This window comes from Sorghum bicolor, chromosome 7 (assembly GCF_000003195.3).
Source record: "Sorghum bicolor cultivar BTx623 chromosome 7, Sorghum_bicolor_NCBIv3, whole genome shotgun sequence".
Lineage (NCBI taxonomy): Eukaryota > Viridiplantae > Streptophyta > Magnoliopsida > Poales > Poaceae > Sorghum > Sorghum bicolor.
The window spans coordinates 61240252-61267637 of NC_012876.2; the positions used below are offsets into that span (position 1 = coordinate 61240252).

At 42.4% G+C, this 27386-nt stretch overlaps 5 protein-coding genes and 1 long non-coding RNA gene across 29 annotated transcripts; 3 read left to right on the plus strand and 3 right to left on the minus strand.

The window, feature by feature from the left end:
• Window positions 823–4135, plus strand: LOC8057854 (proteasome subunit beta type-6). Its single transcript, XM_002444584.2, has 8 exons — window positions 823–1126; window positions 1878–1954; window positions 2234–2289; window positions 2445–2517; window positions 2649–2760; window positions 3009–3082; window positions 3227–3301; window positions 3895–4135. Exons 1-8 carry the CDS (start codon window positions 988–990, stop codon window positions 4024–4026), a joined length of 738 nt encoding a protein of 245 aa, XP_002444629.1. The 5' UTR covers window positions 823–987; the 3' UTR covers window positions 4027–4135.
• On the plus strand, window positions 4398–7189 carry LOC110437004. Of its 11 annotated transcripts, none has more exons than XR_002454984.1 (6): window positions 4398–5484; window positions 5551–5694; window positions 5777–5952; window positions 6030–6604; window positions 6759–6853; window positions 6934–7189. XR_002454984.1 is itself a non-coding variant. In XM_021464945.1 (6 exons), the coding sequence occupies exons 1-5, from the start codon at window positions 5212–5214 to the stop codon at window positions 6341–6343; spliced, it is 717 nt and encodes a 238-aa protein (XP_021320620.1). In that variant the 5' UTR covers window positions 4398–5211; the 3' UTR covers window positions 6344–6385; window positions 6479–6734. The 11 variants fall into 11 exon arrangements, 7 of the variants coding, with proteins under 7 accessions (XP_021320620.1, XP_021320617.1, XP_021320619.1 ...); XR_002454986.1 differs by having other exon boundaries at window positions 6030–6385; window positions 6479–6604; window positions 6759–7189; XM_021464945.1 differs by lacking the exons at window positions 6759–6853; window positions 6934–7189 and having other exon boundaries at window positions 6030–6124; window positions 6315–6385; window positions 6479–6734.
• On the minus strand, window positions 7192–11282 carry LOC8058046 (ubiquitin-like-specific protease 1). Of its 12 annotated transcripts, XM_021464938.1 has the most exons (7): window positions 8914–11282; window positions 8704–8847; window positions 8437–8612; window positions 7985–8074; window positions 7768–7893; window positions 7519–7613; window positions 7192–7438 (listed from the first exon to the last, which is right to left on the minus strand). In XM_021464938.1, the coding sequence occupies exons 3-7, from the start codon at window positions 8506–8508 to the stop codon at window positions 7342–7344; spliced, it is 480 nt and encodes a 159-aa protein (XP_021320613.1). In that variant the 5' UTR covers window positions 8509–8612; window positions 8704–8847; window positions 8914–11282; the 3' UTR covers window positions 7192–7341. The 12 variants fall into 12 exon arrangements, 10 of the variants coding, with proteins under 10 accessions (XP_021320613.1, XP_021320607.1, XP_021320604.1 ...); XR_002454981.1 differs by having other exon boundaries at window positions 7768–8074; window positions 8914–11266; XM_021464932.1 differs by lacking the exons at window positions 7192–7438; window positions 7519–7613 and having other exon boundaries at window positions 7638–8074; window positions 8914–10724; window positions 10853–11266.
• LOC8058047 (kinesin-like protein KIN-7H) lies at window positions 14908–20735 on the plus strand. Of its 3 annotated transcripts, none has more exons than XM_021464834.1 (14): window positions 14908–15169; window positions 15858–16075; window positions 16274–16363; window positions 16465–16565; window positions 16659–16772; window positions 16859–16940; window positions 17021–17088; window positions 17165–17230; window positions 17306–17430; window positions 17606–17939; window positions 18037–18153; window positions 18224–19384; window positions 19663–19976; window positions 20083–20735. In XM_021464834.1, the coding sequence occupies exons 2-14, from the start codon at window positions 15886–15888 to the stop codon at window positions 20399–20401; spliced, it is 3081 nt and encodes a 1026-aa protein (XP_021320509.1). In that variant the 5' UTR covers window positions 14908–15169; window positions 15858–15885; the 3' UTR covers window positions 20402–20735. The 3 variants fall into 3 exon arrangements, with proteins under 3 accessions (XP_021320509.1, XP_021320511.1, XP_021320510.1); XM_021464836.1 differs by having other exon boundaries at window positions 19669–19976; XM_021464835.1 differs by having other exon boundaries at window positions 14910–15169; window positions 19666–19976.
• LOC110436964 lies at window positions 21310–22059 on the minus strand. Its single transcript, XR_002454951.1, has 2 exons — window positions 21768–22059; window positions 21310–21649 (listed from the first exon to the last, which is right to left on the minus strand). It is a non-coding gene; the product is annotated as an uncharacterized LOC110436964 (long non-coding RNA).
• Window positions 23426–27051, minus strand: LOC8057856 (pentatricopeptide repeat-containing protein At3g13880). Its single transcript, XM_002445703.2, has 2 exons — window positions 25234–27051; window positions 23426–24528 (listed from the first exon to the last, which is right to left on the minus strand). The coding sequence occupies exons 1-2, from the start codon at window positions 26997–26999 to the stop codon at window positions 23772–23774; spliced, it is 2523 nt and encodes an 840-aa protein (XP_002445748.2). The 5' UTR covers window positions 27000–27051; the 3' UTR covers window positions 23426–23771.

The following is a 27386-nucleotide window of genomic DNA, read 5'->3' on the forward strand; positions in this document are numbered from 1 at the left end:
CTCCGTGGAGAGTAAACTGATCCCATCCCCGTCCCCTAATAGGTGAATTTCCCACGGGGAAATCGGGGATCGAGGCCCCGTTGCCATCTTGAGATACGACGCAGCTTGTCTGCAGTCGCTGCAACGACTGTAGTCTGCAGTCAGCGTGTCTTAGTCGTCCGATGTTGATCCAACTGCAGTCCCACCAGGGTCATCAGGTAGGCCAATTTGAGAGGCCCATATATCAGCCCACAGCGCCGCACAGACATCAATTTCTTCTCTTCGGCTGTCGTCTCTGTCTCGGATGCTAGTATATATTTATGCTACTATGCTATCTAAAAAATTTTGCAAAATAGAAACAACAACACTTTCTTTTGTATTTGATAAATATTATCTAATCATGGACTAATTAGGCTCAAAAGATTTGTCTCGCAAATTATAGGTAAACTGTGTAATTAGTTATTTCTTTTATCTATATTTAGTGCTCCATGCATGTGCCGTAATATTTAATGTGATGGAGAATGTGAAAAATTTTACAAAATATTTTGGAAACTAAATAAGGCCTACGAGGATGTGTTGCAATTTGCAAATTTGTCTTCACAGATCACTCTCACTCACTTTTATGGTTTTTTTTTATGCTGCAAACATTCACATGAATAACTCCAGCGCTAGCTGCGCAGTCTGCTCTTGCAAATAGTGACCATGCATTTATCGGTTTATGGTACAAGAAAACAAAACACTACTTTCTTGAGGTTTGTGAAACCAAATATCTACCACCATCCTCGTCGGCGTTCTTATTGGGCTGAGGCCCACCGCGAGCAGTTGTTTGAGGCATGAGGGGTGTAGTCACCGTCTGATCCACTGGACGACGCAGATCGCATGACTGCAGAGGACAGTTAAGCGACTTCAGAGGATCTTGTTCCCCCTGAATCGAGACCCCCACCGCTCCGCTCTGCCTCACCTCGCCGACTAGGGTTTTTGCCGCCCGCGGATCTCGCCGTCCCCGCCATGGACGCCTCGCACACGGGCTCCTCCTCCGCCGCCGGCGAGGCTTCGACCACCGGGGAGCACCGGATGGGGACCACCATCGTCGGGGTCTGCTACGACGGTGGCGTCATCCTCGGCGCCGATTCCAGGACCAGCACTGGTAACGCCCTTTGGCTCCTATCGATCTGTGTATGCCGCAGGAGATCCTGCCGCTGGTAGGGGTAGATTTGGCGCCGGGATGGCGTTGCGGGCCTAGGTTTTCGCTTGGATCGTTGGAAATTGAGGGGCCTGGCTGGCGATGTCGGCGGCTGTGATGTGTGCTGCCTTTCTACTTTGACTATTAGGTTCATGATTAGTTTGCACTGGCGAGTTTGGGTGAATTGGTCTATTTGTTTCACTGCTAGTCACTTAGTTGCGACTCGCGAGATTAGCTGAATTTGGGTACTAGCAGCACCCTATGTTAAGGGGAAGTTGGCTCTCATCTGCAGTCTGTTTAATTATTCAGGTCATTGATGGATGTGTTTCGGCCTTTATTTCTGAAGAAAAAGTTATAGGATAGTCATCCTCTGAGCTGTGCACTGTATTGCATATGATTAAACAAAAACTAACATCCATTGTTACAGTTATTATTATTATTTTGCCATGTTAACTGTGATCACAGTTCTTATGGAAATGTTAAATGTATAATGGCTCGGATGGGATTATGTGCTCCCTTTGGTTCAAGGATTTAATCCTTTTGATTAAAACATGCCTCCTTAAGTTCGTGAAGACTGAAGAGTCCTACTCGTACTGGTCTAGAAAAATGATTGTGCTCCTATTTCCACCAAAGAGATTTCATTATTAAGCTGATATATTCTTTACTTTTTATTTGGCCAAGTGCTAATATTTCTTTGTTGTTTGCTCCAACTCAGGAATGTATGTAGCCAACCGTGCTTCAGACAAGATTACTCAACTGACAGACAATGTGTATGTCTGTCGCTCTGGATCTGTAAGTGTTGCTGTCTTCTAATGTTATTTTTGTTGTCCCTTTGACAAGTTATTAATGGACACTCCTTGATGGTAGACAGCTTATATAATGTTGATCTGAACCAGTCAAACAACATTATTAAGAGCTAGTAGTTATTCTCCTTGCTGTTTTTATACTGCCTGTCTTGTTTTGTCGTAATAGAAAGTAATTCCTCCTTTGCATGGTGCCAGAGACGGTACATTCCTTATTGCAAGTTTTTAGTTCACACGTAAAACTCTTGCTATTTTAATTTTACCACAGGCTGCTGATACACAAGTCATTTCGGACTATGTACGTTATTTCCTCCACCAACACACGTAAGTTTGTTCTTCATGCACAACCTAACATTAATCTCTTATTTGATAAATGAATATATTGAATGATACTTAACTTTGATAAATATGATGGTATACAATTACTTGAGATGTTTGACGTGTAAGGTAGCTAATGCTGAAGTTACCCTTCTGTGCAGGATCCAGCTTGGACAACCAGCTACTGTTAAAGTTGCAGCAAACTTGATTAGGTTGCTAGCTTATCAGAACAAGGTATGTTCCATAGCATTCCAGCACAGACTGTTCAAAGACTTTTACTTTGATAAATGATAAGCACCTGGTGTCGGAATTTGATGTTAAACTCATGTTGAACTACAAAATGAATGCTTGTTATTAATATCCAGAACATGTTGCAAGCTGGCATGATTGTTGGAGGATGGGATAAGTATGAGGGAGGCCAAATTTTCTCGGTTCCTCTTGGTGGAACTATCTTGAAGCAACCATTTGCAATTGGAGGTATAATTTTGCCCATAAAGTTGCATTGTTCCCTTCTTTGAAGTCAGTATTTCAATGCTACTTACATTATTCTCTTTGCTGTGACATACCTTTTTTGCTATGGCTAGTGATCTAGTAATTAAATCACTTACTTTTTGAGTTGTACATGATATCTGAGTGTTCATACTCTAAATCTTGCTATGAAAAAAAAACTTGCTTTGCTGAGAGATATTGTTTCTGACACTTGTTATGTTATCTCTGAATTGCAGGTTCAGGTTCCAGTTACCTATATGCCCTTCTTGATCATGAATGGAAAGAGGGAATGAGCCAGGAAGAGGCAGAGGTAACACCAAGTTCCTTCTTAGATCCTGGAATTGAGATACTCTCTAGTGTAGTAGTATGACTTGAAGATTATTAATTGTGTAAAGCGAATAGAGTACAAAACTAGCCTCAATGTTCCTAATATGTTTCTATTGTTCATATACAGAAATTTGTGGTGAAGGTAGTTTCCCTTGCTATGGCCCGTGATGGTGCTAGTGGAGGGGTTGTCCGTACAGTTACTGTAAGTTCTCTATTTTTTGTGCAAATTTTCATGCCCAGTTCCCTCCAGAAACTGAAATGTAGCAAATCACCTGAACCAGTTGGGTGTCATGGATTGTCTTATGTTAGTTTTGGCACTCATATCTAGCATGATGCTTTTGATAGCTTCGGAGTGAAACTCAATCAGCTGTAACTGAAAATTGTAACTTTTGATCATTTTACTTCTTGTGTGGTGATATACATTCTAAAGTCCATTGATAAAATTGATTGTAGTTTCAAAAAAATAAATAAATGATTGTACCAAAATGAAGTAGAACAAAGGTACAATATCAATTGGAATGCGCCTTATCTCAATGCTGCTAGACTGCTATACTGTTTACTTCATTCAGTTGCGTACAACATCCACTAAGTGAAATCTATCTATTTGCTCATTTTTCATTTTCTTGAGGTTTACCTTGCAAAAAAATTATGTTCAGTCTGCAAGAATGCAGTGTGATCTGCAAACTCTGTGTGTTTTGCCTATACTTATCTCTTACTGCCATTTCCTATGCTTGTGTTCTTTGTGGCTTAAGACCTTTTTTTAGTTCAAAATAAACTCATTTGGTTACACTGCAGATAAATGCTGATGGCGTGAAGAGGAACTTTTACCCTGGCGACAAGCTACCCCTGTGGCACGATGAGCTGGAGCCCCATCACTCTTTGCTTGATATTCTTGCTGCTGGGAACCCTGATCCCATGGTGCAGTGAATTTGCCCTCCACTTCCTTTGTGAACTTTTCGCTGTATCTGACTTGTTCTTGATTACGAATTCGGTCTCGAATACGATTGGAAAATATCCGTACCGTTTCATCCCTACACATGAAACATTGAATATAGATAAAAAAAATAAATAACTAAGGCCTTGTTTAGTTTACCCAGAAAACCAAAAAGTTTTTAAGATTCCTCGTCACATCGAATCTTTCGGCATATACATGGAGTATTAAATATAGACGAAAATAAAAACTAATTGCACAGTTTATCTGTAAATCGCGAGATGAATCTTTTGATTCTAGTTAGTTTATAATTTAACAATATTTACCACAAACAAACGAAAGTGCTACAGTAGCAAAATTCAAAATCTTTTCGCACCTAAACAAGGCCTAATTGTACAGTTTATTTGTAATTTGTGAGACGAATCTTTTAAGCCTAGTTAGTCTATAATTAGATAATATTTGCAACAAACAATCGAAAGTGCTACAGTGACTAAAACCTTTTCGTTTTGGCAACTGAACAAGGCCTGATATATCCCAGGAGCCACCAATTATTCATAGAACTCTTCCCATGTCATCGTTTTGCAGTCGAACTTACAGGTAATGTATATACTACACCTAGTTAGTGAAGCATTTGTACAGTTTAAATTTAAATTCCGTTGCGAAATTATTTTCATTTTCCATCATCAGTCAACACTATGTTTCAATTGGGCCAGGTAGAATGTGCCTCCAATAAACACAGCACCTTTCACCCGCCCTGTTTTTCAGTTTTTGTCACGGGATATAGTACATTGGGTTAGGGAGCTTGAAAGAGCGAGCACTCATGGAAGATCCCAGCAGGTCGCTCCATTGGACGCCAGAGTTGCCTAGGATCCTGTAACCCTCTTCTTCCATTTCTTTCCTCATTTCTGATTTGTAGACTGTCGCTGTTTTCTTGTGGTCACCTGCTGCCCTCTTCACAATGGGACGAAGAAGGTGGCAAAATCGTGACACGCATCAATGGCATGACTATTGACGTCACAATTGAGAGGATTGAGCAAATCCTTGGCCTTCCACGCGGAACTGAGGAGGGAAAGAGTGTGACTTTGCCGACATCTGCACCCAACTAAGTTATTGATTTGTTCTTGCAACATGGCAAAAGCAAAAAGGCCATCCCATCGGCAAAAAAGCTCACTCTTAAAAATATGGCTATTGGTGCAGCTGACTTACTAGATTTGATGGAGGTTGTTGACACAAAAATGAAAGTTAGGTGCTTTCTGATGATGATCGTATTGAACAAGTTCTTGATTCCGTCGAGTGGCTCTCATCTAAATGACAGGCAGGCTCAAATTGCTTGGGACCTTGATTCTGTAGTAAAAATTGATTGGTGCAAACTGGTATTTGAGGACTTGAAAGATTGCATAAAGAACAGGTATGATGACAACAACAATTGTTCTGGTTGTTCAATTGTTCTATTGGTAAGCAGCTTCAACTCCTCCTTTGTGTAGAGTAAATATGGAACTTACAGTTTTTCTCTATGACAGATTGTTGTCTTCGAGGCTTTAGTGCCATCTAAATGTCCAACGACAGAACCATCTGTCATTGGTTACGACGATGAAAAGTTGAAACTACTTCTTGAACAAATTAGAGACAAGGTTGGTGTCAAGAAAGAAAGTGGCATTGATGTTGTAAGTACAAATTATTTCTATACACCATTCATTCTATTACCATCAATAATTGGGCGTGACATGATATTTTTGTCTTAAGCAGAGCAATAAAGCTCAGCCCACGGAGCAAAATAGGTCTTTTCTGGAGTTTGAAGAGGAAATTCATGCAATTATGAAGGAAATGGCTGATCATCTTGATGATGTGAAATGTATGGTGCCAGACGAAAAACGGGAATCAATTCAGTGCAGCCTCGGAACCTTCAATACACTCACAAAGAGGTAAACATGAAGCAGTATTGTTGCAGTAGTTTTCGAATCAATTCCATTTTTCCTAACCCAATGTTTCATCTTTTCAGACTTTGGGCGCTGGATCTTTGGGATCCATTTTACAAAGCCAATGTTTTAAATGTGGACAATGACAGCAATGGCAGCTATACCATGGTACGAATAGGTGAACATACGATTACCAAAGCTATCTTTCGTGAAAGCTTGAAGCCAGATGGCTGGCTGAGCTCATTTGTGATAGATGCACAATGTGAAATATGGCGCTCACAATGGCCGGACAAGAAAATTATTCTTACCACTTTTGCTTACTTGTAACTTTTACATAATACATATTCACCATCTCATGAATTTTATAGAAAGAATTGCTGGAACCAAACACAAGTAACAAAATCACTGGACGGAAGAAAAAGTAAAGGATGTTACAAAGGTTTTGCTCTTTTCTATTATATTTTTATTTGATTTAGTTGATTCTGTCAATGGAGCTCCCTGAAACCCTAAATTTGACAAGTTTTTTTTTCAGATATTTATGCCCGTAAATGTAACAAAAGTGCACTGGATATTAGTTGTGATGGACTTTCAAAAAAGTGAAGTGCAAATCCTAGACTCCATGAAATCAAATACTTATGTTGCCCCTGCTTATCTAGTGGTATGTTATTCCTTTATTCCTGAGCTTCATCAAATAAGCTATTCAGCACATCCATTATGAGAATAAATAGCAAGATTGCTAGTTATATATATTACAGTTTTAACTATTTATTTACTTGTTACTGCCGTGTAATGGCATCAATGCATTTATGCAGACAGCATCGCTGGAGATGTATGTAATGACCAAATTCGGCCTTGCTACTGGCTTTCCTAAGAGGAGGAACTTAGACTTGACAGAGCAGACAAACACGTAATTTTTCCTTCCTTAAAGATAACTTAGACATTGAGTTCTTTGTTGCAAGTTTACTCATGCTTGCATTGTTGTTGTAGATGTGACTGTGGGCTCCATGTCCTCTTATACATTCAGCGCTATGGGTGCAGTGACATGTATGGAATTGATGAGGTTAGTAACATGCTTGTTAAGTAACAGTGTGATTTGTTTTTATTTTACAAAATATACTTGTGCCTTTAAATGTAGGAACAAATTTTACGTTACCGTAAGCAGCTTGCTTATGAGCTCAAGCATGAATCCAATGATCATCCTTCCACATCAACCCTGCACATTGATGAATCATTGGATGTGCAGGGTGGTGATTCATCAATGTGCAGGGTTGATGTGGAAGGATGATCATTGGATTCGTGCTTGAGCTCATAAGCAAGCTGCTTACGGTAACGTAAAATTTGTTCCTACATTTAAAGGCACAAGTATATTTTGTAAAATAAAAACAAATCACACTGTTACTTAACAAGCATGTTACTAACCTCATCAATTCCATACATGTCACTGCACCCATAGCGCTGAATGTATAAGAGGACATGGAGCCCACAGTCACATCTACAACAACAATGCAAGCATGAGTAAACTTGCAACAAAGAACTCAATGTCTAAGTTATCTTTAAGGAAGGAAAAATTACGTGTTTGTCTGCTCTGTCAAGTCTAAGTTCCTCCTCTTAGGAAAGCCAGTAGCAAGGCCGAATTTGATCATTAAATACATCTCCAGCGATGTTGTCTGCATAAATGCATTGATGCCATTACACGGCAGTAACAAGTAAATAAATAGTTAAAACTGTAATATATATAACTAGCAATCTTGCTATTTATTCTCATAATGGATGTGCTGAATAGCTTATTTGATGAAGCTCAGGAATAAAGGAATAACATACCACTAGATAAGCAGGGGCAACATAAGTATTTGATTTCAAGGAGTCTAGGATTTGCACTTCACTTTTTTGAAAGTCCATCACAACTAATATCCAGTGCACTTTTGTTACATTTACGGGCATAAATATCTGAAAAAAACTTGTCAAATTCAGGGTTTCAGGGAGCTCCATTGACAGAATCAACTAAATCAAATAAAAATATAATAGAAAAGAGCAAAACCTTTGTAACATCCTTTACTTTTTCTTCCGTAAGCTCCGTAAGCTCCGCGTCCAGTGATTTTGTACTTGTGTTTGGTTCCAGCAATTCTTTCTATAAAATTCATGAGATGGTGAATATGTATTACGTAAAAGTTACAAGTAAGCAAAAGTGGTAAGAATAATTTTCTTGTCCGGCCATTGTGAGCGCCAAATTTCACATTGTGCATCTATCACAAATGAGCTCAGCCAGCCATCTGGCTTCAAGCTTTCACGAAAGATAGCTTTGGTAATCGTATGTTCACCTATTCGTACTATGGTATGGCTGCCATTGCTGTCATTGTCCACATTTAAAATATTGGCTTTGTAAAATGGATCCCAAAGATCCAGCGGCCAAAGTATGAAAAGATGAAACATTGGGTTAGGAAAAATGGAATTGATTCGAAAACTACTGCAACAATACTGCTTCATGTTTACCTCTTTGTGAGTGTATTGAAGGTTCCGAGGCTGCACTGAATTGATTCCCGTTTTCCGTCTGGCACCATACATTTCACATCATCAAGATGATCAGCCATTTCCTTCATAATTGCATGAATTTCCTCTTCAAACTCCAGAAAAGACCTATTTTGCTCCGTGGGCTGAGCTTTGTTGCTCTGCTTAAGACAAAAATAGCAAAAATATCGTGTCACACCCAATTATTGATGGTAATAGAATGAATGGTGTATAGAAATGATTTGTACTTACAACATCAATGCCACGTTCTTTCTTGACACCAACCTTGTCTCTAATTTGTTCAAGAAGTAGTTTCAACTTTTCATCGTCGTAACCAATGACAGATGGTTCTGTCGTTGGACATTTAGATGGCACTAAAGCCTCGAAGACAGCAATCTGTCATAGAGAAAAAATGTAAGTTCCATATTTACTCTACACAAAGGAGGAGTTGAAACTGCTTACCAATAGAACAATTGAACAACCAGAACAATTGTTGTTGTCGTCATGCCTGTTCTTTATGCAATCTTTCAAGTCCTCAAATACCAGTTTGCACCAATCAATTTTTACTACAGAATCAAGGTCCCAAGCAATTTGAGCCTGCCTGTCATTTAGATGAGAGCCACTCGACGGAATCAAGAACTTGTTCAATACGATCATCAGAAAGCACCTAACTTTCATTTTTGTGTCAACAACCTCCATCAAATCTAGTAAGTCAGCTGCACCAATAGCCATATTTTTAAGAGTGGGCTTTTTTGCTGATGGGATGGCCTTTTTGCTTTTGCCATGCTGCAAGAACAAATCAATAACTTGGTTGGGTGCAGATGTCGGCAAAGTCACACTCTTTCCCTCCTCAGTTCCGCGTGGAAGGCCAAGGATTTGCTCAATCCTCTCAATTGTGACGTCAATAGTCATGCCATTGATGCGTGTCACGATTTTGCCACCCTCTTCTTACATAAGCAACAAATATATATCATACTGCTCTAGGTCAAAAAAGATACATAAGGTGTTTTCTTACCAAGTACCAGCCAAGCATCACCAATGTTCGCAAAAATATCAACAAAAACATTAATTGGACCAAGATATAAGCAATTAGAGCACAACAAAGCACAAGATTCATACCCCAAAAAAATGAAAGAAATAGGTAAACTAAAAGTGACTGCACACAACCAAAGTGTATGCCAATGTAATCATCGGGATAGGGCATGTGCTCAAAAGCAATAGTATGTCATCATAGACAATGCTCATAGGTAACAAACAGGCAAAGAAAGAAATTATCACAGGCAATGGCAACGCAACCTCAGATCTCATAACCAAGAGCAAATTTCAGCCGCATAGTATGTGACAGGCAATCAGTATTATCTCTTATTGATGTGTACCAAGTAAACAAAACAGATGAGGTAGGAATAGATGCAAGAAAACCTAGACAACCAATTGACCATTGCCTCTGCTATCATGGGACAGCTAGAAAGAGTTGGCAAAAATAGCACCAACACTGGCCATGGTGATTGCGTAAGTTGTCAATATAGAAAAACAATGTAAGAGGAAGACTGATCTTAGGTCACGAGCATTGCCTCAGGCATCTAAAAACATCAAGATGTAACCTATGGAAAGCTACATAATGATTATTATGTTGAACACAAATAAACCTAAATTATGGTGCAATCATCATAGCAGTAGCCCATTCCTTTAATTGTAGATGTAAATCATACTCATCATCGCACATGGCTGAAATGGAAACAATGAACCCAAAAACTTCAGTACTGCAGTACAGATAGTGTGAAACCAATATTAGTGGGCATGCTCATGTGCTTAGAGTTCAGGACTTACAGCAGAAGCTGTAAAAATCAAGCATAAGCAGAAAGTAAACCCAAAGGAACATAGCAAATCATAGGAGCAGGTATCGTGACAGAATCATCTCAATCAGCTACAACGTTTATGAACCACAGGATAGTGAATCAAAGTGCTGAAAACTTTTGAGGAGACATGGCCAGTGGTTCTCTGGAGGAGCTCCACGGGTATTCTAGGGGTTAATAACAACAACAATTCACAATAACCATGTGTAGATTGGTGGGAGAATAGAATTAAAACACCACATCTACGGTGAAATCGAACCTGCATCCATGCATATCCCACATTAGGAGAGAGGGGGAGGGAGGGAGGAAGGGAAAGAGGGAGAGTAAACCAACGTGTGGATGGATCGAGGGAGAGCAGAGCCGCGCCGCCTGTGTGCAGGAGCTCACATGGAAAGAGACGACCGTGGCCAACGATGATGTCTGCCCAAGTCGCGCCGCCGCATGGGACCCACGCCACCCGCGTCACGCCCTGCGAGGAGCCATGTCACAGGGCTACGCCACGCGGGGTGGAGGATAAGGGAGGGGGCCGTCGGTGCTGCTGCTACCACCTGATGAAGGGCCGAAACCCTAGGTCGGGTTTGTGCCGACCCAAGACCGGAGAGGGCGTCACAGTGGTCGGCAGCGACGACGTTGGTGGGGAACGACGACGGCACTGCCGAGCGCGGCCTCGCTGAGGGCGACAGTGAGGATGGAGGCGGGAACGGATGCGGCGCTCGGCGCGATTCTGGAGACGGGAAGAGTTGGGAAGGAGATGAGAAGTATCAGGAAGAAAGGCGTGGGGAAAAGAAAGCCAGGAAGGCAGACACAAATATTTGTCTGGGTGGCTACGCAATAAGAAATCACAGGAGCAGGTAATTCATGACAGAATCAGCTGAATCAGCTACAACGTTTCTGAGCCACTCGATAGCAAATCAAATGGTTGAAAACTTTTGAGGAGACGTGGCCAGTGGTTCTCTGGAGGAGCCCCACGGGTATTCTAGGGGTTAACATCTTCAGCTAACTATAACCTTTGTGCAATCTGAATCTGACTACGCCACTAGATTACATCTGACATAATTGTCCGAGAAACTTCTAAGCAAAGGCTTAGGATAGCACGCACGTCGTGTGATCAGGATCGTGCCGGTGTCCGATCGACCTATGATTAAATGCGGATGGGGATCGGAGGAGCAAAAGGTCAAAGAGAGACAAGGCCAACAAATTAAAACATGAAAGGGTCGTCGATATGGCTCCTCCCTGCCCTGACGTGCCGGGCAGTGTCTCTCTACCGGCTGCATGCTACGGCAGCCTCCATTGAAACGCCGGCAAAAACAGCGTCACCGACACTAGCGCAGCAAGCATCTATACTGCTCTCCCTTCATTCCTGCTGACCAAAGTTTCTTTATCTCTTTTTTTTTTCGTCTCTGGTCTCTTCCCTTGCATTTCCATATCGGTACTAGCTTCGTTCCTTCTCCAATGATTGATTGTACACAAACACGACAGATGTTAATTAGGAAATGTTGTCATAGACGATGATCATAGTAATCTCCCAACTGTGAATCATTAACGGATAATGATGGGTCGCTCGAGCTGCCTGTCCATGCACGCATATGCATGGATCATGGATGGATAGCGGCACATGGTGAGGGCAAAGAAGGCATGATTGTCCTTGGGAGCTAGTAGAAGCAGAAGTTGGGTTGGGCAGGTCTCGAGTGTCAAACCCTACGGCTGCCATACAAGCACCTGCACTGTGTATACGAGCAGGAGCAGAGCAGCAGCAATGCCGTCGCCCGTGCAGTGTCAAGAACAGTGTCCAGCCGTGTTGTGGCATCGTGCATGGCAATGTGGAGTACCATCCACGAGTCATAATGCCCTGGAATCTTTTGCTACCATACCAAGAGGGCCACACTGCCATAACCACGCTCGCTAACAATATAATGCTTATTGCTTAACAGTGCTGGCTGCTGGTACAAGATGACCCACGAGTAGGCAGCCATGCATTTGCATGTCAGTTGCCAGTGACACAACACCTGATGCATGCATGCTCCGACCAAATGCAGGTATCATGGTTTCACCTAAAATGTTAACTGATCAATCGACGAATGAACTGAAGCTCCCCAGCTGGAATGTTAGAATTCAGCTCAAATCAAATGCAGTAAATTCAGAACCAGGCCAGCGAGAGCTGGTAGCCTGAGTTGTTTTCAGAAAATGTTGTGGACTCAAGCAAGGAGGCAGGCAGGAGAAACTAAATCCTCGTCGCTCACTCGCATGCAGCTTGAATTCTTGATCTCCTGCGCGTGCGTTGTTGCCGCCTTTCTACTCGATCCATCTCCCATCTGAGCAGACATGTTAGCTAGATGCACTCTCAGCCTTTCTGAGCTGGAAATCAAAAGGACAGGGATTAAAAATAACCAGCAGACACCAACAGTACGTACCATTGCTTGGGGATGGTGAGGATGCTTTTGAGCTTTACTTTACGCAGATCTGAAGGCTTAATGTTCCAGCCGAGCGATTAGCGTCCTTTGTTTAGTGCCTAAGCAAGCAAAGGCTTTTTGCACAGTGCCAATTCTTGGCACATCTGATCTTAAAGGGTCATTTATCTCTCCTAAAAAAATTGGGATAGAGAATAAGGCTTTAATTTGTTCACTCGGATTTGTAACCTGAAACACAATGTGCAGTACCAAGTCGGTGTCATGCATATGCACGGTGAAGTTTGATGGTTTGGCTCGTTTTAATTTTTGTTTTCCTGATATCTGGAACTGGTGTGCACTGGATTTTCTTTATAGATATATACTAAAAAACAATAGATTTCAGGATGTTTTTGTGATGGTCTGACAGATTGACATTGATGAGAATGTTTTGTTTTAACGACCAGGAAAGTGACACTGAACCATGAGGGTCCATATATTATATTATTGCGTCTGGAAATGTTTTTAAGAGAATATTATATTATTGCGTCTGGAAATGTTTTAAGAGAACGAGTGAATAGTCAATGTTCCACGCCAGGAAGCTTCCTCCAATCCATGCCTAATCTTTGATAAAGATAGCAAGCTTAATCTAAGATACAATCATCACATAGATTATTCACTAAGGTCCAATGTGTTGTACTGGTAAGTAAGCTTTTTTAATGGAGAATGCATAACTTCCCACCTCTCTTTTTTTTTTTCTTAAAAAAACTTCCCACCTCTAGACAAATTAAACATGCAGACAATTATGAAATCTAGAGCTTATTTGGTTGTACTTATATCCGGCTCAATTCACATATGTTGCACTCCAACCTTGATATGTATCACAATTACAAATATCCTATCACAAAATTTAGCTGTTATGTTTTTAAAAAAACTTTTGTCATTAGTTTGATATAAGTTGAATATTTATATTTTATATGCTTCCCAGTTTATTTCAAACTATAATAAAGAATGCCTATGCACATGTTTGGTTGGTACTATAACCATGATATTTCTTTATTGCTCAATAGAAAACTATGATACATGACTCATGAGTTTTTGCGTTCTCCACTTAGAATGTTGTTATTACACTAGATCATTGCTTGGGGAAAGATGTGCCTGCATGTTATGTTTGAATGGTTTTGATTTTGTATTTGACAAAACCGGAGGCTATGTTAATCTTATGCCACTTCAACTGAGGCTTTGTTGGTGAAATTTTTTTGTTTAGATACTGTAGCACTTTAGTTTGTATTTGACATTATTGCTTAATTATAAACTAAGTAGGTTCAAAAGATTCGTCTCGTAAATTACAGACAAACTATACAATTAACTATTTTTATCTATATTTAATGTTCCATATATGCGTATAAAGATCCAATGTGATGAAGATCTTAAAAATTTTTGGGAAAATTTTGATCTAAAGAGGGCCTGACTCAGGCCTGGTTCAGTTCACGAAATTTTTTAGATTTCGCTACTGTAGCATTTTCGTTTGTTTGTGGCAAATATTGTCCAATCATAGACTAACTAGGGTCAAAAGATTCGTCTCGCGATTTACAAGCAAACTGTATAATTAGTTTTTATTTTTGTCTATATTTAAGGCTTCATACATGTGCCGTAAGATTCGATGTGACGAAGAATTATTTTAGGAACTAAACAAGACCTCAATTCAAAGTGGTGCCAATTGCCATTTGAGCGAAAAAGAACAGAGACGTGAGGGTACTCACAATGCAGACTCTATTATAGAGTCTAAAGTTATTTATTACCTTAAACAATGTGGACTTGGAGTCTAAATAAGATTTGGAGTCTTATTTTTTCTACCTCTTTTTTCAATAAATATGTTACCACATCAGCAAAATACCATAAATAATATATAATTAAGTGTCTTAAACTCTGTGATAAAGTCTTGCATCGTGAGTGCCCCGGAAAAAACGACCAGTGAGCTGATCTGGCAAGACAAGGCCGCCGTCCGTCCGTTCAACGGTGAGAGACACAACTGACCAGCACATGACAGACAGACACTGTGGTCCTACCTGAACTTTCCTCGGGCCCACGGTCGCGCCCTTGACCGCGATTGGCCGATAGCGCGTCCTATCTGCTACGGGTAAAAAGGCCCCCGTACCCGCACCAGAACGCCTCATTTTTGCTTTTTTGGATTTTTTTTCAATCACCAAACCGCCCGCCTCCCACCAGGCCACCACAGCTCATCCTCAGAGGCAGCAGCAGAGGAGGGTCGCCACGCGCCCACTCCATTACCAATTCCCCCCTTCCCCTCCCCTCCTCTTCTCGGTGGTCCGCTCAGAGGCAGCAGAGACGAGCCACCGAGGAGACGACAAGCTCGCCGTTCACTAGCCGGCCGCATTCCTCCCCCGCGCGTGGTGCGTCTCCCGCATTGGCCGCCTAGCTAGCTCCCACGACCGCGCCTACTACCTCTCGCCGGCGCAGGTAATTAATGAATGCTGCATCTTGGTTTCCTTCTCCGCTGATAAAAGCCTCGCGCGGATGCTTGCTTGCTCGTAGTAGTGGTTGGTGAGCGTTGACAAGAAAAAATCATGGGGCTTTGGCTGGGTTCATCTGCTGGTCTTCCTCCCTCCGGCGGTCCGGCCCTCCCCCCATGTGAGGCGCGTAGGCGTAGATAAAAAAAAAAACGATTAATTTTTTTAGGAAGCGGCCAGAGGAGTGGCGGGGACCATGGTCCGTCGCGGCAGCACCGCAGGGCTCCAGCGCGGTCCGGTCCGGGGGCGGCGGCGGCGACCTGATATAATGCTCTCGCGGAAATTGGCTAGGCGGCCGGCCCGGTGGTCAAAAAGTAGTGGTAATGCCGGTGCATGTGCGTGCGAGCAGGAAGGAGCCTATCGCGCAATTTGTCCTTGTTGTTGCGGCTGCGGCCCGTGTGGTCTCTCGCCGGATCGCCGTCCAGCGCCCGCTGGCACGCCGCTTTCGGCCGCGGGGGCACCTACCGCACGCGTCCGAAACTTGCCGTTTTCCTCCGGCCGCGGGGGAGCGTCGCTTTCGGGGCGGGCAAATGCCATTGCTGCTTGGTCCCGGAGGACGGGAGGGTTGTCGGTGAGACTGGTATTGTATAAACGAAAGGGGGAGGCTTTGACGCTGCTCTTGGCTCGGGAGGGTGCAGGTGCAGGGGGAGGAGCGCCAGCCAGCCGATGGGGGCCGCGGGCGAGGAGATGGCGGCGGAGGCCAAGGAGGAGAGGATAATGGTGTCCGTCCGCCTCAGGCCGCTCAACGGCAGGGAAGCCGGGGACAGCTCCGACTGGGAGTGCATCAGCCCCACCACCATCATGTTCCGGAGCACCGTCCCCGAGCGCGCCATGTTCCCCACCGCCTACACCTACGGTGAGTAGCAGCTGCAGATGCAGAGCTCGGTTCATTTTTTTATTTTATTTTGTTGCAAAATTCAGGATACCTTACCAGTCAAAGAAAAAATTGTTGGTGTTTTTTCTGGAACAAAAAGAATGAGGAATTTGTGTTCTTTAGACATTTTATTACTGGCAGTTGTTTGCTCACATTGTGCTTGTTTCTTGTCCCCATCAGATAGGGTGTTTGGGCCCAGTTGCTCTACACGGCAAGTCTATGAGGAAGGAGCAAAAGAAGTTGCCCTTTCAGTTGTCAGCGGAATTAACTGTATGCACAAGAGAAACAGCTATGTTCTGCCACTTCCATTTTCGCTGATGAACCGATGTGAGCTAACACATGTGTCGGCGTGCATTTCTTCTTCTTGGCAGCAAGCATATTTGCCTATGGGCAAACAAGCAGCGGAAAGACTTACACAATGACGGGAATAACAGAGTATAGTATGCTTGACATCTATGACTACATAGATAAGGTATCTTCATGTTTTTCACTTTTATCTTTTCTGTAACGCTATTGTGAATTTACTAGTGTTTCTTTGCATTTGAACCCCTTCTCCATGCTGCAGCATCCTGAAAGGGAGTTCATTTTGAAATTTTCGGCCATAGAGATATACAATGAAGCTGTGAGGGACCTTCTAAGCCATGACCCAACACCTCTTAGACTTCTTGATGATCCAGAGGTACTCTTTTACTTGAACTCACCATAATTTGTTCTAGTTTGTCATCCTCATATTTAAAATACTATTCATGTTGTTATGTCAAATAGAAAGGGACTACTGTAGAAAGACTCACTGAGGAAACTTTGAGGGATTATGGTCATCTTAGGGATCTTCTTGCTGTATGTGAAGGTGTGGAACTGAACTTGCTGAAAACGAGAGAGGTGCCAAATTTTCCCGCATTATCTGATTCAATTGTTTTCGTGCTCCAGCTCAAAGGCAGATTGGAGAAACTGCTTTGAATGAAACAAGTTCCAGATCCCATCAAATACTCAGATTGGTTAGTGTCCCTTTAATACTGTATGCTCCACATTATTCTTTTAATAAAAGTTTTCTGATCTATCTGTTAATTTCAGACAATTGAAAGTTCTGCTAGGCAGTTTTTAGGAAGAGGAAACTCGAGCACCCTTGTGGCTTGTGTGGTATGGAAATATCATTCTGCATTTATAATTCTTTCATGTGGAAAGTTCTGTGCCTTATATTCTTCCTGTGGACAGAACTTTGTTGATCTAGCTGGAAGTGAGCGTGCATCACAGACAGCTTCGGCTGGTATGAGGCTAAAAGAAGGCAGCCATATTAACAGAAGTCTACTTACACTGGGAAAGGTCGTCCGTCTACTCAGGTTTGTTCCTCTAGTAAGAACTTGTAACTACAGTGAGTTGCATACACTCTTTTAAAAAAAAAGATTTTCTGCTCTATTTTTTTTTTGGCGGTTTGCATTTGCATATATCTTTTCCACTTGCATTTTAGATAAAATGTTGCTTACTACTTGACCCTTTTCATTTGTCATGCTCCAGCAAAGGAAGAAATGGCCATATCCCTTACAGAGATTCAAAGCTGACACGTATATTACAGTCCTCTCTTGGTGGCAATGCTAGAACAGCCATTATCTGCACAATGAGCCCTGCTCACACTCATATGGAGCAATCCAGGAACACCCTTCTGTTTGCGACCTGTGCAAAGGAAGTTATTACAAATGCACAGGTTAATGTAGTGATGTCTGACAAAGCACTTGTGAAGCATCTTCAGAGAGAACTTGCAAGATTAGAAAATGAACTGAAATTCCCTGGCTCAACTGTTTGCACTACTCACACTGAGGCTTTGAGAGAGAAGGATGCACAGATTAAGAAGGTACGTTCCCTCGTTTCTGAGATTCTGTAGTCCTCGGAACACTGTTTAGTTGCACCACCCATCTTTATGCACTGTGCACTTGTCTATCCCTTTTCAGCTTGAAAAGCAGCTTAAGGAATTGATGGAGGAAAGGGATACAGTTCAGTCTCAACTTAACTGTTTGCTAAAAGGTGATGGTGATGACCATGGCAATGAGCACACTGCAAAGCGATGGGTATTTGTTCTCTTATACTTACTTCCTTTTAGAATCACCATATTGCAACATCTAACAAATTGACTTATAGGATGAGCATAGTCGGTCATCAGAGTCCCTTGCACGAAATGTATCGGAAGAGGTGCTTTCAGTTGCGGATGCTTTTGGGGTTGCTCATCAAGATCAAGATTATGCATCGTTTAATGGATCATATGTCTACAGTAGCGATCATAATGACTCAGCATTCCTCGGTGAAACAAGGGAGCTTCCTCGGCAAACATGGGATCAAAAGGTGATTTCACCTTGGCACCCTCCCAGCGACCATGGCTCTGATGGCATAGAACCATACCATATTAAGGAATCACCTTCAAGAACTACCTCTGAAGTTTCTGAGGAGCACTGCAGGGAAGTCCAGTGCATAGAGATACATGAGCATGTAAGAAGCAGAAGCCATGAATTCAATCAATTACTCCCTGAAGACACCAAGAGCCAAACACCTGATGTAGAGGTGATTTCCAAAGATGCAGTCCCGCAACCTGATGAACAGCAAGGGCTCAAAAGCATAACGAAGAAAATAGAAGATCATGTCAGATCATATTCCAGCAAAAATGAGCAACAAGCTGAGAATATAAGAAAGATAGAGGAAGATTCGGCCAAAATTTATCAATGTGAATCTGATAGAATTACAGAAAATGTAGTCAAACTATATACATCCGATGCTAACCATTCTTTTGACATTGGCAAAACCCCTAATGAATGTTTGAGCCTCAAGAGGTGCATAATGAGCTCTAAGGATCGTGCACTGGCTAGAAGTAAAAGCTGCAGGGCTACCTTCATGGTGATTCCAAATAGTTGGTTTGATGATTTTGAGAATACTAGCACGACACCACCGGATGAAATCTTTAGGTATGCTCCCAGAAGGCTTGATAAGGTCAGGAGAAGCCTGTATGACGACAATGGTGATTGCCAAAATGAGGACTTCAAAACCTCCCCGTTGATTCCTGAAAAAAATGATTACCAAAATGAGGACTGTTTACTGGACTGCTCCACGGTTTCCTGTGAAGTAGCATCTGATGAAGTTTTCAATGACATGAGCACCAGTGATGAAGTAGCTAAGGAAATGAGCACCAGCTATGAAGAACAAGATACTCCTGTCAATGACATTAGTTGTGTCACCGAGGTGAAAGAGAATACAGAAGATCACCATGAAGATCTACTTGAAGAGTTACAAGCACAAGCAGAAGTAATCATGGTAAGAGCGGATTCTTCATAGATTTTCCTTCCATTCATGATACCTCCAGGATCACTCACAGTTGTGCTTAAAATGTACTAGAAACTAGGCATCAGCATCCTGCTGTTTACTCTGCTACGTTTCTTACTATGCATGCCTACAATGGAAACATGAGAAATAGAATTGACTGGCCAGCTCAAAGATTGTAATTTGTAGATGTTTTTTTGTTTTGCCTAACATATTGATCGGTTTGTATTACAAAGCTGATTTTTCATAACTTCATTTATTTATTTTTCAAGCAGCAGGCCGATAGAGATGAGAAGACATCCACAAAAACTGTCAGAGACATTGGTGTAGATTCAGCACTGAGCCCCTTTGAATCTCCTTCTCATCTGACATTTGATTTTGAGAAAAAACAGCAACTAATTATCGAGTTGTGGCACGAATGCAACGTGTCCATCGTGCACAGAACTTACTTTTTCCTCCTCTTCAAGGGAGATCCAGCAGATAACATATACATGGAAGTGGAGCACAGGAGACTGTCCTTCATTAAGAGTTCATTCAGTGCACAACCTGCAGCAGAAGGGGAACTTAATCCTAACATTGCATCAAGGTACATACTTGTATATTACAACTATCAAATCAACCCTTAGCTTTTTTGCATTCCATTTAAACCCTATATAATATGTGGCGGATACTTGAACTTATTCTATTGACAGCTTGAAGAATCTTCGCCGAGAAAGGGACATGCTCTACAAGCAGATGCTGAAGAAGCTCTCCAACGGGGAGAAAGAGAGCATTTACAGCAAATGGGGAATCAATCTGAGCACCAAACAACGAAGGTTGCAGCTCTCCCGCCTCATATGGACATGGACTGAAATGGAGCATGTCAGGGAGAGTGTGTCTCTTGTTGCGAGGCTGATCGACCTTCTAGAGCCTGGGCAGGCCCTCAAGGAAATGTTTGGGATGAATTTCACACTGGTTCCACGAGCTGATCGGAGATCGTTTGGCCTGATAGGTTCTTACTCCATGAAGTAGTGTCATGACAGAGATGGGTACAGCAACAATGACATGACACATGGTGGTGGTAACGTAGTGCAGGAGTTTGACTTGATTGGAGAGGAATTGCTCCCCATGGTTGATTGATTTCACTGATGTGCTCACTTGTTTTTATGTTTGTCCTTGTGCGTGCGTGCGTGCGCGTGGTAGATATATTTTTTTTCTTGTGTAGTTTCACAGAAGTGGATAAAAAACATCACATGTTCTGACTCTGTATTTCTATTAGTGTTTGTAGCATGTTTGCTAATATGGATATTGGTAGGGCTTCGCTTATGCATCCCAGAAATTATGAACACTGAACCGATTCTAACGACTCACTAAGAAAAAAAATGAAAGCTTTGCTGCACCTATTTTGAGTCAGATCTCCAAACCAACGGCTTGCTCCTTGAGATGGAACAAGCTTGCTGGTGTTTGATGATTTGATCTGGCCACAGGTGCAGGCACCTCTTGCCGTATGTCTCCTAGGCTCAGTTGGCGTTTATGAATTTTGTGGACGAACGGTGGTTTGTCATCTTTCACCTTTTCCAGGAATTTATTTAATGATCTCTTCAAATTCAGAATAAATTAAGCATATCCATGGCACATCCCAGTTAATAATTCGTTGTTCCATGATATCTGGACTTAGCACAGGTGCGATCAGCATTTCATGCTGTGTGTTTTTTTAATCATTGGTGTGTGCACAGCATGATTTGGGACTTAGGACAAGAACCGGAGAATGAGGCGTTGCTGCTTATGTTGATCTGGCAAAGCTGCTGGCCACAGGAACTGCTCACATACGAGCCGTGAAGTCATTAGTGCATCCTGTGTAACGACCCATAGAAACTTGGAGTTCTCTAGTGGCGGTGGTGGTGTTAGGGATGATGAAAGATCAGCTAGTACTGCAAGAATTTATGAAAAGAGCCTCTGATCATTGATTACATTCTCAATCCAATGCTTCTGCAGGATGTGCCGTCAGGCAAGGCATCCATCAGGCAACGCTCACGCAGGTGATTGCGTTGGAGTTTATGATTGGTAGTGTCTTAGCTCCAGTATAATCTACAACATATCTAGAGAGAATAGCATAAATGAAAAGCTGACTATATATCTACTTCCACCTGCTTATGGGTTACAAAGGACTGATTGCAAAGGACCTGAGTCATGTAGTCTTAGGTTTATCTCCACTTAAAAGCGCTCCAAGTTATATCGGAGTGCCATATTAAGTTTTGGATTGTGCCCCCTATGGTGCTTCTGTAAAATAAAAGTAAATTTTCTTCTCAGCTAGATAATAGTAAATTTCGAAGAATGTTTGGACAACGGCTCAGCAGGAGAAAATGATAATCCATCTAAATTATCAGATTTTACTTACAGATCACTAGCTCAAACATCCAAGCAAAGGACATGATTGCACAGCCTGAAGGCGCATTATCACTTGTGTAATCCTTATCGATATCCTGTGACTCTGAGTGAGACGTAGCCTAGAAGTTGAGGCGGCTTTAAATTGGAAGTTTATAGATAAGAGCCACTTGTTTTGACCTAGTGCTCATCGTCAAAGTCCTGTGTTCTTGTTTTCATCCAATACCTTGGATTACAGATCGAGATATTACTTATTAGTAATCAGTCATTGTATACTATATAATGACTTATGAAACAAAGCAAGAAAAGGTATCCATACTTTTACCCTGGTTGCTCAATCTCTATATATTGTATATCCTGTTTGAGTTGAGATTGTGAAGAGGAACTCTTTAAAACAGTGAAGCACATACGCACTGTCAACATTCTATATACTCCACACACAACAATTAAACTTATCAAAAGTTAGTGCAGCTAATTTAATATAAGTATGTATAGTATTAGTATGTGATAGATACATACCTTTATCGGCCTTGATTGCTCTTCTTTCTATGCCTAGAAGGCTAGAACATATGACACATATTACAATAAATATCCGGTTCATCTCTACTAAGCAATGATCAAAGTTGACAACAGGAACAAAACCGGAGACGCATGATGTTCTGATTGAGAAAAAAATAAATAACTTACCTGAGGGCTTGAAGCATAAATTATGTACTCTTGAAAAATAGATTTTTTTTATGGTTTTATAATATCATTAAATCTGTTTGAGTTCACAGGTTAGCCGATATAATTTCATATCATCTAAGTACTGTGAATTGAGTATTGATGACGTATTGAAGAATGATACGGAAATATACAAACATATATTAAACTAAACGTCTTAAGCCCTGTAAAACAGAAGAAAAATAAATTAAGTCAGCAGTAATCTCTGTGTTTGGGTACTATGGGAATTGTCATATATATTTCATTCAAAAATGCTACCCAGTAAACTTCTGAATAAAAAAAACAGAGAGTTAAATATAATGGGGAATTGCTAGCTGCATCTTAGGAGTAAACATATGTTTGAGAGCCAAGTTTCCATATATAATAATACAATCTTAGGATCAAACTTTATTCAAATTTCTTAATCTCATATCCTAAAGAGGAGAACCAACAATTATGTATATTTGCTTAAGGTTTGTATCCAGTAAGATGAAACTCAGATATACATTAATACAACTTCGTGACAACTAGGGTGTTTAAGTGGGCAATAATATAGATAATAGCTGCAAGAGTTCTTTTCTTAAGATATAATTCAGCAGGTATTACAAAGATGCAGTATTTAAATTAACAGTACATCTCAAGCAGAGACAATGCGTGGTAAATACCCAATTGTAAACATGTTACAATGATCATCATACTGCTTTGTTATGGACAAATAGTTTCTCAGTGAGGTATATCTGCTAGTACCAACAGAAAAAAAAAATTGATTTGTCTACATCATTAGCACATCACAATGGATAGCTAGTGTGAATAGACAAGAATAAAGATTGAGAAACTATAAGATTTCCCTACATCTTGAGCACATATTTTTTCCCCTTTAGATAATATAGTTCTATTAGTTGTTCCTCTCCTGTATAGTGTTATGTATAGCATGTACTTTCATGCACAAGAAAGCACTGAAGAGTCCTCTGTACAAATTTTGTAGATGAGTAGGCAATGAAATAGTGTAGCCTTTGACATTTGGATAGTTAGTACAAACTGAAAACCTGAACCATCGTAAGCCTGAGTGAGAAATTTTGAGTAGAGAGTACAGGATATAACAGGTGCAATGTATACCAGCTTTGAAATTCTGAAAATCTAAGAACCCTTAAACTTGTTCAAAAATAAAATATAGACAGTTTTGATTTACTTGCATGTATGTATGGTTCCGCTAAATGTCAGCCGCTACTTGCAAACTTCACCTGTAAGAATGGTCAAGCTGTTCCAGTGACACTTCTAAGAATCTTACTCCAGAGTAGACATATACGGTTTCTGACTACCAGTAGCCTCGACAAGAGCATGAACCTTGACTAAAATGATGAAAGCGAGTTGGATCTCTGATAATTATTTCCCTGTTTTCACTTTCAGATAGCAACTTCAGCGTCTCATGGCCTTCCCAGGACATCCTCTGGTTTTTCATAACTCTTACAGGAGCAGTGTTTGGCAAAGTAGACAGCCCAAGAGCCACTGCCAACAATTCACCATGTTTGCCGATTGAGTTCTCACTGACCTTTCTGTTTTGGAATCCTAACTCCCAAACATTCATGCTGCTTCGTTCAGTCTTCTGTTTCACCCTGACCAACAACTCTTCCAGTCTTGTGAAAGTTGCATCTTTCTGTGAGCAAGAGTTATCTCCATCGACAAAATGTTGGCAGGATCCTCCAAATTCTGCCCAACTAACCCCAGACTCCTTAGTCATTCCTCGCTCTCTCATCTGGCCTCTTGTCCTCATAGCAAGTGAGATTTTCCCAGCATCCATGTACAAGTTGTACAGCATGACATAGGAACTAGCAGCAAACGGCTCAAGCGTCATTAGTTTTTCTCCTGTTTTTATACCTCTATCCTTGTCCCCATGGATTCTACAGGCGCGCAATAGTGTATGCCAAAGTACTGAGTCATTTTCTAATCCAGAACTATTTATGAAATCTTCAGCATCAGCCACCTTCCCAACATGGCCCAGGAGGTCTACCATGCAAGCTATATGCTTCACATCTGGGACAAAGCTGTAATCTGACACCATGCTCTCATAATGCCTGCATTACGATAAAAAAAAATATGTGATCAGGTATAACCGGTGTCCAGAAGTGGGAAATAAGTAAAAAATGAAATGGAAGATGCACCCATGTTGTTCATTTCTGCGTAGCTGTATAGTAAATTCTGCAACTAGGACTACGTGCCAAGCAGTAGACATCTAAAATTCTTCAAGTCTACAGTATGATTTGCAGCATTATATGCTAAGTGGCAATAAGTAACGAAAAAGGTATGTCAAACTTAAACCCTCCACCTTTTTACATCCGGGCTTGGGACCGGCACTGGCAGTGTTACTTCAAGTCTGGCAATCCTACAAGTTTTTGCTACTGTAATTTAAATGCATGCCTCGATGCTAACTATGGATGACCCTCAGGTTTGTCTTTGGGTTATGCATATCAGCTAATGCAGCATGCCATTTTTTATTAGTGCAGGAGAAGAATTCATGGTGTAAAACGTGGAATGATGGCAGCTTATTTTTTAGGAAGATTTCTTCCGTCATCTACTGTTGCAATTACTAATTTTCTATAAACAATTCTCAAACTCTCATCTCCACCTTGTTGTTGCATTTAATTTTTGTGTAGGATGATGACTATGTAAATTCCTTGTAAATTACCACAAGTATGTTGGTAGGCAGAAGGCAACTATGTATCCAAGAAAACAAAGAAACAAGGTGATATGTTGCTCCTGGAGAAAACAAAAATGCATACCTGAAACCTTCATCTATCAGTCCCTGATGGCTGCAAGCAACAAGAACAGCAAGAAATGCAAACTCATTTATTATGACACTACAATCCCTCATTTTCTTAAATAGCAGTAGAGCCTCTCTTTCATGTCCATGCACTGCATAGCTCAAGATCATTTGAGACCACGAGAAAGTATCCAGGGATGGTATTCTCTCAAATGTCTTCTTTGCAGCCTTAAGATCACCTGTACACCTATACATCTCGATCTGTGAATTGCCGCAAAGAGTAAACCGATCGAATCCAGATTTGACTGCATAACAGTGTATCTGTTCACATGCTATTGGCATACTCAGATCAGCACAGGCATTCATCACACTTGACATGGTGAATTGATCAGGCTCCACTCCTGTATAACGAAGCCCTTTGAATAAGTTTAGTGCCTTATCAGAATGTTCATTGCGCACAAATGCTGTAATCATAGAAGTCCATGTAAAAATCTCTTGCTTGGGAGTCCTATGGAAGCATCTCAGACTATCATCAACTAGACGTGCTTTTGAATACAAATTAATCAGTGCATTTCCAATGAACTCGTCGTCTTCAAACCCAAAGAGTATAACATGGGCATGTATCTGCCTCCAACATCGTACCGCATTGGTCAAATTGCACACTTCAAGCACACTCTTGAATGTAAATTTGGACGGTCTAATCCTCCTCCGGAACATGTTTGAATAAATCCTGACTGCTTCCATTCTAATCTCAGGACACGGATCATTACCTAACCGAGCAAACCCTGCTATCATGGTATTGTAAATTACCACATTCTGGCTTGGAATGCTGCCAAACACCTTGATGGCCTCCTCCAATCCACCGTTCTTTGCATACATGTCCACCATTGTGCTCCCAACAAACACATCCAAGTCCAAACCAACCTTAATCACACAACCGTGAAGCATCCTCCGTACATCCTCTGAATCCTCGAGCTCAGAACAAGCCTTAAGGATCCCACCCAGGGCGAAAGCATCGAGCTCCACCCCTGACCTGTGCATCCAGACAAGCACATTCGCCGCGACCTCTGGCCACCCCATCCGCACATACGCCGACAAGAGCAGGTTCCACGAAACCTCATCCCGCTCCTCGGCTCGATCAAACGCCAGCCTCACCTCGTCAATCATCCGGCACTTGGCGTACATGTCAATCACCGAGTTGGACACGAACGCGGTCCGCGCGAGCCCGCTGACCACAGCCAGCCCGTGCGCGGCGCGTCCGCTCCTCCAGTCCCCGGCGCCACCGCACGCGGCCAGCACCGCGGCGTAGGTGAACCTATCCACGGCGACGGCGCCATCCCGCCGCGCGTCCCGGAACGCGCCGAGCGCCGAGCGCGCGGAGCCCTGGGTGGCGTACCCGGCGATGAGCGTGTTCCAGGTGACGACGTCCCGGCGCGGCATCCCGTCGAACAGCAGCCGGGCGCTCCGCGTGTCGGCGCAGCGGACGTAGGCGGCCAGCAGGTTGTTGCTCAGGAACAGGCCCGGCCGGTACCCCGCGCGGATCATGTGGGAGTGGGTGAGCCTGGCCAGCGGCAGCGACCGGCCCCGCGACGCGCGCCGGAGGAGGCCCGCGTAAAGCGACGGCTCCAGGTCCAGGGACGGGAGGCGGTGGCCGGCGCCGCGCGGTGGAGCTTCAGGAGGTCGCGCCCGAGCCGGAAGCGGAGGTTGGGTTGGGTGTGCGTGGTGGGTTGGGATTGGGAGACGATGGTCCGGCTCCGGCGGCGACCTCTGTCTCTGCGGGAGCATGCAGCGCGGCGCTGCGGGAGCATGGCGGCCGCGCTCGCGCAAGAGAGACACGGGTTCTTACAGGGTTTAATGACTTTCAAGTGGCGACGAATTTTGTAAACTGTGGAAGTGGGCTGCAGTGTTCAGGGCTGGTGGATGGATAATTGGGCCCTAGTTACGTGGGCTTTTAGCCTTGGGACTCAGGAGCTCAACGGCAAAAATAAGTCTGGCCCCGCGTACGGAGCCTCCCGCGCTAACCGGAGAATGTGTTAGCTGGCAGGTTTTACTTCTGCTCAAAAATAAAAAATGGCAGGTTTTGCTAAAAAAAAAAGGCTGGCGGGTGGGGTCCTGAAATAATATTTTTTAGAAACGGTCTCGAAATAAATGAAAACCTTTTCCAAGCAACCG